The sequence below is a fragment of the Trachymyrmex septentrionalis genome, unplaced genomic scaffold (genome assembly GCF_001594115.1).
Source record: "Trachymyrmex septentrionalis isolate Tsep2-gDNA-1 unplaced genomic scaffold, Tsep1.0 scaffold24, whole genome shotgun sequence".
Lineage (NCBI taxonomy): Eukaryota > Metazoa > Arthropoda > Insecta > Hymenoptera > Formicidae > Trachymyrmex > Trachymyrmex septentrionalis.
In genome coordinates, this window is record NW_017305397.1 from 977,448 (window position 1) to 988,037 (window position 10,590).

Genomic DNA, 10,590 nt, shown 5'->3' on the forward strand with positions numbered 1-10,590 from the left:
CGGTTTTAAAAAGTAAAAACCCGTTAGAAAAAAATCGATCTTTTCTTTCGAAGCGAATATCACCGAAAGTACAAGGATAGAAAAAATGAAATAAAAATTAAAACAAAAGTTGAATAATTTCAAAAAAGTATTTTATGATAATAATTAAAAAATTTAAAGTTTTTTTAATTACAATTATTAAGTATATTTTAAATCATTCAACTTTATTTCAAACACTTTTTTTCTATCTTTTGTGGTTTCAATGATATACCAAAAAAAAAATCAATTTTTTTCTAAGAAATGCATTCCTTAAAAGTGCGATAGAACACAACTGAAAAAAATACATGTCCCTTATTTTCATTTACAAAACAACATATCGGAGGAGGATATTTGGGTCCTTTCCTTATAAGAATATTATTTTGGGATATAATTCTAAGAGAGACAAATTATTAGAAATAGGAAAAAGATAACATGTATGTCTTTTACTTTGATTTGATAGAAATATCAAGTCTATCATGTGAAATAAAAGCAAATTGATTACGCAGTCTACTCTAATTACTCCTTTTTGATACATGCGTTTTTTGCCGCATCACTGGGCTCGTCGTAGATTGGCTAGCATAATTTCACAATAGTCTAGTGTACGTAATATCGATGAAGTCAATTACATAAATAACCGTTAAAGCAGTATGCTGTTACTTCCCGAAAGTTTCTCGAGGCTATCCATGTGAATGACAATTGCCTTCTCATGGAAATGAGGATTAATAACCTGCGGCTTCTTTTATGTAACTAATTCGTATATTGCTTCATGACTAACAATGTTGTTCATCGATTTCACGTAGCTGTTACAGTTGCTAATATATTAATGAGAATTTGAGAAAATTTTGATTCTTTACGGAAAACCTTTAAGTTTGAAAATAATTCAACTAACTTTTCAAGCTATATTAACAAATACTTCAGATAATGTGGCTGAGAAATCAAGAAACTTAATCCTACTTTATTTCATTACAAGTTTTTACTAAAGAGAAAGAAAGAAACTGGAAAAGTAAATCCTACTTTCTAATAAAATCAAAGTAAAAAGTCTTACCGTTCGTATATCGACAAATATATCCTTAAGGTCGTCTTCTATAAGTGTATAAGGATCGATTTGGTAATCAGGTAAAGATCCAGGCATTTGCGTTTGCATAGTGCTCGTTGCCCTCACGAGACCTATCCTGCTATCCCGGGAATTCGTTTTGTTCTGTAAATGGAAGAAAAAAAGAAAGTTCTGTATTACGTCAAATATTGACCATAAACTTATATCTATTATGACATCAGAATTAACTGCGCAATCAGAATAAATATTTACTTTGTTTTAAGTTTCAAACGTGACCATCATCGAATATTTTAGCGCTTTGTATTGTATAAATCCTTTTAGTTGTAATATATATATATATATATATATATATATGATTTATTTAGTTATCATTGAATTAAATTTTAAAAAAGAGAAAGTACTGTCTCTCTTAGTCTTTATATATATTGTGTGTGTGTGTGTGTGTGTGTGTGTGTGTGTGTGTGTGTTTTTATATCAATATTATGTATTTAAGATCTTTGTCCAATGAAAACCAATGAGGAACGGCAAAAAATATTAAATTGCTAGAAAAATTAAAAGTATTAAATTACTAATATCAGTATTTGTGATGTGAGCCATTCACTAACTTTTTTTACAAGAATTTGTTTCAAATCGTCCTTAAAAATGTCGTATTAAATAAATCGACTGAGAAGATAACATGTTAAGTGTGACAGTAATAAATATCGTGTTTCACATAGTAATTATTTAATGCGCAATATATACTATGTTAATGGCGAGTAGAGATATTTCTCTCGGATATACATGTCCGACGCAACGCATGATTTACTACTGCCGCCGGTCTGACCCTATTTGAGTAACTACTACTCTTGCAACACGTCCGCCGCAAGTTCTTAAACGCTCAGAAAAGAACGCATTAATTAAGATTTTCTTACGTATTCACGAGAAGCTGATAATGAATATTGTTCATTCACATTTCGAGCTCTCGCTGTCTAATGAGTTTTATAAAATGATAAAACACATCTCAAAGAAAACACCGCTAATCAATCTTGACAAAAGAAATCTGTTGTCAATTATAAAAGGAAATAGTTGTCAATTAGCACCTGATGCTGATGAAATTTTGAATATGTGAAGATAAATATTTTCTTTATTTTCTCTATTTCTATATACTCTAAGGACTCCTTTCAAAGGAAATTTTTCAAACGCGTAAACTTTTTTATACATTATTCGCATAGCCATGAAATCTAATACGCAATTTGAACGCGATCCGATTTGCATAAGGAGTTATTGACCGAACTTTTTTTTGCATATAACTGTTTTCGTAGCGGTGGAACGCAGGTGCTTACCAACACTTCGCTGTTTTCCAGCGATTCGTTCGAGGGAACGACTGCATTCTTTCGCTCTGTACACAACGATGTCCCCTTTCGTCATCGAAATCTCGCGATCAACGCTCTATGATTTCTTGGCATTCAGCGTGTTAATATAGAAATAGTATAAAAATAGAAACTATAAATAGTCATTCTATACCAAAAATCTTTATGTAATTGCGATATTTTTAATTTAATTTAATTTATTACAAAAGCTTATCTTTTATGATAATACTCACATTCGATTGATGAATATGCATGCAAAATGAATACTATAAACATTAGTAATGTACAATAGAAGATTCTATCGTAAAAATATAATATACTATCTTGTCATATATTTAATAGATATACATAGATTTATACTAAATATATTTACATTAAATATTATACATCGATTTAAACTTTTGGCATACCATAATTTAAATTTCAGATTAACATATAATTTTAGCATATTCGAAGATAATGGTAAAACTGTGTAAATAATAATCGTGTAGTTTTACGGATAGAATATTTATGGTCTTACGCATAGACAAATCTCGCGCCGTGTAACGTTTAATTTGTCGGCGAACTAATCGAGGCCGTTACAGGCAAATAATAACACTCACTAGCCGTGCAGAAATATGCAATGTGCATGTATGCCGTAATAAACTGATTGCTGGTGACCGGCAGCATTGTGAATTTGGCCTACAAAAACCTGAAAATAATTAGTTGAATTACATTACACTTGATTTTCTGCGTTAGCGGCATATTGCAATAACGCTCGCAAATATTCCTTTTTTATTGCGGTCTTTCAATCCTATAAAAACAATGTCAGCGTGTCGTTAACCCGTTTGCGTGCACAATTGTGGTAATTTATCTGACCCTGGAAAGCAACTGTTTTTATGACACTTGCACTTATAATGTTGCCTATAATATCTCTCTCTCTTTCTCACTTATTTTTAATTTGTTTGTATTTTTTATTGTTTTTTAATTTCTATCATGTTGTATTTTTTAATTTTTATCACATTTGTTATATTCTGCTATTCTTTGATCGTTTTTCTTTATGTTTGTTCTTAGAAAACTTGTCCCAGGACACTATCTGCTTCAATTAACTTACAATTAGTCTTATCTTGTATTTCTTATCTAATTTTCTACGTGCCTTATTATTTTTGTTTGTTTATTATTTCTATGTTATTTTTTTATTATTTTTGTTTGAAGTCTTTAAATTTTTGTATCCTGTCCTATACATCTCTATACCTGAGTTCTCTGTTGACACTCACCTTTTGCTTATTGTAACTGTAATTATTTCAGCATATTTAAAGGAATGTCAGAATACTCAATAAATAACGCTGAGATTTATCTAAACTATCTATCCCTTTCTCTTGTCCGTTAATATTATTACATATATTGTTATATAGATATCGATGAGTAATATCAATCCAGTCCCCTGAGTTAAGTAACATTTTATTTTTAATTTTTTAGGTATAAATCAATTCATTTCTGTGGTTAATTTTAAAGTAAACATCGTCCATATACGTATGCATATAACGTATACACACATTAAATAAATAATAAACACTAAATTTAAGTCACATTTATATAATACAGTTTCTTGAGTTAAATTATTTAATGCTATTGTTTTAGTCAAATTAACAATATATTTGATAGCAGCAGTGGCGACTTACCCAACAAACAAAAATGGATTGAAATGGATTGGAAATTTTCAATCCATCCGAATCCGTATTTTAAATCCATAAAAATAGATTGGCTTTCATATAAAAAATTTGTATACATGTAAAAGTTTAAATAAATTAAAGTAGTAATTACATAAAATTCTATAGTTATTATTTTAAAACTTTTATACAAAAAATTACGCTAGCTATATAATAAAGGAAACGTATTAATATAAAATATACATAAAAACGATTAATTTATTAATTAAAAATAAGAAATTTATATATGTGTAACATTTATTGCATATATTTATGTAGTTCTTTTTTATGTCTCCTTTAAGTATTGAATGAAGTAGATTTCACGATATATTTTTACGGTACTTTTTTTTAACTCAGTTGAATTAAAACGAAAAATTTCTTATTCATAATTCTGAATAAAATAGCATTCATGATGCATTTTTAAATGAAACAATGAATTTTACAATTTTGGATAGTATAGTATTCATGGCCCATTTTAAGGAAATGGGCCATTAAAAGAAAAACTTTTTTTATTCAATTGGATTAAAAAACTGCATTTCCTATTCAAAATTTTGAATTTAGCAGTATTCCCTATACACGGAAATGATCAATATTATTTTTATATTCAACTGAATTGGAAAAACTGCATTTCATATTCACAATTCTGAATTGAGTAGTATTCACGATGCGCAGAAAACGCTAATATTGTTTTTAAATTGAAAGGCATAGAGATATGCTCTATGCAATTCTTATAAATAAATAAAAATGCATTCAGGATTGAAAAAAATTCATTTTAATATTTATGAATACGTATTTCTGAAAATCTGAATCCATCACAATCTATTCTCGTTTGTTGGGTATAAAAATGCTTAAAATTAACTCAAATTGGATATAATTTATTAAAATTATATTATAGATTTTTAGATGACATATAATATTAAGTTAAGCAAAATCCTAGATTCACATTTTTTCCAGTAATGTTGCCATATTATAAAATATACGCAGAAAGATACGCATAAAATATATTCATAATTTTACATAATTTATTTAAATATATATATAAATTAATATAAATTTCAATAGTATGTATAAATGTATCGATGTTATATAACAAAGATTTAATATTTCAAGACAATCCCATGACCTGGATGTCATACCGATGTCTCACCTTTTATTTAAAACGTTATAGCCGCCACTTTGTTCGTCAAGGAGGATATGTAACATTGAGCAACAATCATATTTAATGTGTGTCCATGCGTGTCTGACGATTTCCATGTGCCCATGCACGTTGTATATATCTCCCGCTCATTACATTCCTGAATAACTGGCCATAGCGGCAATAAGCAAGTTCACTACATCTGACTTTTACTGGTCTCTCATGAGTGTACTCGACTCAAGGCTAACGCCAAAGGAAATCACGAATTTGCAAGGAAAGAAAAACATGTGCAACCAGCGTGAACGCGCTAAATGTTCCTTTATCCTAGAACTAGTCTAATGGTCATTACAATTATTGGTCCACACGGCATATTTTCTATTTACGCTAATAATGCCTAATAAATACGACGTTTAATTGCAAAAATTGTTCATAGAACAAATACACAATATAAGTGAAGCAAACGCTCATTATTCATTATACGATTTTCAACGCATATTTTCAGAATATAACTTTCACGTATAAGCGTACCAACCAAAAACGATAGCCGGGGAAATTGGGGTAACGATATGACGATGCTGGATGTGAAAGCGGTCCATCGTTTATGGGCGTTACCGCGATGTCGTCATCAATGGCAGGGGTGTTCATTCATGAGCATGTGTTCTACAAAAGTATTTCAATTATCGTACGACCGATAATACCTTCAGCACATGCAACATTTGACTTGCCATGCACGCCATGTAGAATCGCGTTGACTTTGCGTTAACATGTCGATGAAGATGCATGCCTGTGGCCTTGTCGATGGCTAGATCACTATTAGGCGATTATGAAAGCTGTCTGTCACGTGATATCACGTAACAGTTAGCATAACTCCAAAATGGAGAGTGACACTAGGCCATAACTAGCATACCGAGACGCTCCTAAATCCTACTTCTGTGCTCTCACCGGTAAATAATAAGCGTGACGAAGATCCGTTTGCGTCCGTCGTTGACGGCCCATAAAAAGATATAGCCTGTCCGAGAAAACCACACCACAATGTTCCTTTTATTTTTTTCTTAGATTTTTTCACTTATTTATCACATCGGACCTTGAAATCACATCCCTTTGAAACTACAATAGATAAAAATGTCAAAGCTTCTAAATCATGCGAATAATCAAGCGAATAATTCATGAAGAAACTTTAGCATATATTATAGGAATAATTGCAAATATACCAATCACCATTCAATAGTCATTAAATGACAATGTTATTGAAATAACAATGTGACAATAACTTCTAAAATCAATTTAAACTGAATATTTTATTATATTAATAAATTTTTAATAAAATATTAAAAGACATAAATTATTTAATTAATTTAATTAATATAAAAAATATATAAAATAAAATGTTGTGGACAGAACACTGAAAGAAAAAAATGGTTGAAATAACCATAACTTAACTATAATTTATAATCATTTTTTAGGACAATCATAAATTTATAATTGATTTGACCATATGAATTATAGTAACCTGAACACTGAATTATGATTGTAACGACCAATATGTATACATTCAACTAATTGTATGATTATTTTACACATAAATCATATTTACATAGAGTAAATTATACCATAAAACGATACGACTATTCATACAAGGTTATTGTTACTTAACATTATAGCAATAATAACTATAAAAACGATGCTTTTAACCATAATTATTTTTTTATGCAATTACAGGCACAAATTTCGATACTTTTCTCTCAATGAATTAAGTGTAATATATCTCCTTCGACGTCAATTAAAAAGTCATTTCCATATTAATGAGATATATTTTTAGCATATCCACTTTCTAGAACATCATTGATATCTCGCCGAATGACTTTCAAGTTATTTTATTCAATTAATTTATAAATAATTTAAGAGATAAAGACATTTTGTTGTAACTATCTTTCATATGAATATGAAAAAGAAGAGGCTTAACGGATCACATTACAGCGATGATCTAAAGAGGTAAGAAACCGATATTACGAAATCGCATGCCTCCTCCGAGTGCGCCTCTGTCGCAATGCTTCGAGTCGCACCTGCAATTAACGGCTGAACGGAGCTAACTTGCGCATAACGAAGAAAAAGTAGCTTCAAATGATAGATCTTTTGCAGAACTTTGTTAACCGGCGTTTCATCTTATTACGGCTACCTGAATTCCATTGAGCTATTCGATTCGGTTGCCTAAACAAGCGACAGCAATATCCCAATAAACGAAAATCGATTAAAATGAATTCAAAAAGATTTATTTCAACGTTCACAAGTGCGTACTTCTGAAAAATCCATTTTAATGCCTTTTTTATTCATTTATAAAAATTGAATGAAGCACATTTTCTATGCCTTTTAATCTAAAATAAGGTCAGTTTTTAATGTGGATTGTGAATATTGTTCAATTCAAAATTCTGGATAAGGGAAATGCAGTTTTTTATCACTGAAAAAAGTATTGAATTTTAATAAATCATGTATTTGAATAGTGTCTAAATATTCCTATACCAAGATATGTTTATTTGATGTAAAAAACATTAATCTGATTTAACGATTATTTTTGTTTATTAAATAAATATTTATTTATCGTAAGTAAATGTTTAGTTAGCACTAAGTCAAACGAATATTTATTTAAATATAGGGTAATATATATTTTCTTCTCAGTGCAATCAAATCCAATTGAATAGAATTAAATAAAAAAATCGTTTTCCATTTAAAACCCATCCGGATGGATTAAAAATTTCAATCCATTTTAATCCATTCTCGTTTATTAGGAACGCGGGGAGGAAAAGTACAAATGTCTGCATTCGCCAAACGCGATCTCCCGCCGCGTGAATGTCGATGACTGCGAAGTAAGTGTGAAATGAATTTGCGGATTGAGAATTAGGTGGAGCTCATAGATCGTCTTAAATCGAAGAGTTCGGATTCGGCATGTCTGTAAGAGGTGAAAGCGCGATTACATGACTGGACGCTGTCCGACACTTGCCGTGAGGTGGACTGTGGCAATGCGATGTTATAAACTTGGCCGGAGATCATCAACATGGAGGGAGAAATAGTCGTGACGGCCTTCGAACCCTCTCAACACCTACGATGTAAGCGCGACGTAAACGAGCATATGATAGACCGTTGCACAAAGAATCTCAATTGAAAAGGCCATTAGTTACTCGGCGCAAGAAACTGGTAATAATAAATCCAGCAAGAATAGGAAGAATATGTTTGCAGATGTTACGAAGCGGGGAAAGGGGAAAAGGAGGAAAAGGAGATATTACTCATTTGAAAGCAACGAAAATAAGATAAACATTGCTGTGCTGCGATTTTGATAACTGGAAATTCAACGAAGTAGAAATATGGAAAGATTGTAAATAATATATTTTCTAATTATAAGTCTTAGTTTCTCAATTATAAATTACCTAATTAAAAAGGTACGATCGAAAAATCGAAATGCTTTGATCTATCTAAAAGTTACACAGAATATTATTTAAAATGGAACTAATACTATTTTAAAATTTCGAACCGATTGACCGTGTAATTTTTAAGAAAGAAAGAGCTAAAGTTAGAATTTTATGCATGATGTCTTATGGCAAATGCATTGAATGACTGATATAATACATAATTACTTACTTTTAAAATGCTTCGATCCCCAGCAAATGAGAATGGATTAAAATGGATTAAAATTTTTTTAATGCGTACTTTAAATCCATGAAAATGGATTGAATGGATTGAAATGGATTGGATCCGAGCTGATACTAGTTTAATATTCGAAAAAAAAAAAAAACATTCATATTTAAAGATTACAAATTTTATTCCTAAGACATTTATAATAATTATACCTGAAATTAACTATTTCAAATTGATATTAAAAAACGCACCTTAGTGAGATTCGAAAACTGGCACCTCTGGATTATAAATCTTCTACGTTACCCGCTACATCACTTCTTCAATTGATAAATGTGTTATTCATTCTCTACTTCAATTACAACCAGCTAACCTAGTAACGAAATTATATAGATATAATAAAAGTATTGAATAATCTAATCTCGCTTGGTCGCGCGCCGTAATTAGCCTAATGCTTGGGCTGTGTTCGACTTTAGTTTGCGAGTGTTCACATTCGATTATTCATTTTACTTCTAATCAAAAAGAAACAAGAAGAACATAGCTCAATTATTTTTACGTTACAACTTTTTTGAACTTAGTTGGATTAAGACAAAAAATTTCCTACTTATAATTTTGAATAATTTAAGTAGCATTTATGGTTCATTTTTAAATAAAAATTTTTTTATTCAATTAGATTGAAAAACTGCATTTCATATTTAGAATATTAAATTGAGCAATATTCACGTTGCACAGAAATTACTGATATTATTTTTGAATTTAACTGAATTAAAAAAACTGTACTTCCTATTCACAATTCTGAATTGAGTAGTATTCAGGATGCACAGAAAACACTCTTCGCAATAACCGATATATATAGTGAGTTACGCATGTATAAGCGCGAAGAGTGTTGCTAAGGTCTCGGTAGTCTAAAGGCTCAGGACGCTCACACGGAATGTAAGAGATCCGGGTTCGACTCCCGGCCGAGGCAATATTTTTCGCAATAAGTTTATTACAGTTTTTTAAGATTTGGGAGAATTTGGGGGGATTATTTGTTTCAGATTGATTGTGTGAATCCGATAATTTCATCGGCTCTCAATTTATTTCTGAAATATTAATTCAATTTAATTGAATGTATATTAGATAGTAGTTCAACATCTTAACACTCGGACCGGGAAGGCGCTTTGTATTTAAAGTCTTAATATTTAAATAGTAATCCTAAATTAAACTAAATTAAATAGTTTCTTTACCAATTTCTCAACAATGTGACTCGCGTAAAATACAAGAATGTGTGAATTCTGTTATAATTATATACGTAAATGTAATTGTGCAACCCGTCAATAAAATAGAAGCAAGAGCACAGAGTACATCATCTCTTAAACTCACAAACAAACAACAAAATTATTAACTCAAAGTTAACTTGGTACCTTCTCTTTAAGAAAGAGAAAGAAGAGATCAAGAAATTACTACAAAGTCAGTTAAAACTCTAGTCGCAGTAGTAGAAAACGTCGTGAAGAAAGAAACATTTGTAAGTGTAGAAATATAATGCAATCATCTTATATAGAGTCAAAATAAGAATCCGGATTTTTACTGTACATAATAAAAGTATTTTATCACTTTTATTTGACTGGATAAGTTTTATTTTGTGAATAAAATTTTCGATTAGAATAAATAATATAATAATTTATAATTTCAATTTTTATCAAAATTGAAAGAAAAAATTAAATGATTAATTTCTTGTATATT

The 10,590-nt window shown here is 30.0% G+C and overlaps 1 protein-coding gene across 1 annotated transcript in view; it reads right to left on the reverse strand.

Moving 5' to 3' along the window:
• The window catches only part of LOC108748616 (decaprenyl-diphosphate synthase subunit 1), a 43,578-nt gene that overhangs the window by 10,993 nt on the left and 21,995 nt on the right, over nt 1–10,590 (reverse strand). Inside the window, exon 2 of the mRNA XM_018486864.1 lies at nt 1,064–1,216. Coding sequence (XP_018342366.1) covers nt 1,064–1,216 — 153 coding nt within the window. The remainder of the gene's footprint in view (nt 1–1,063; nt 1,217–10,590) is intronic.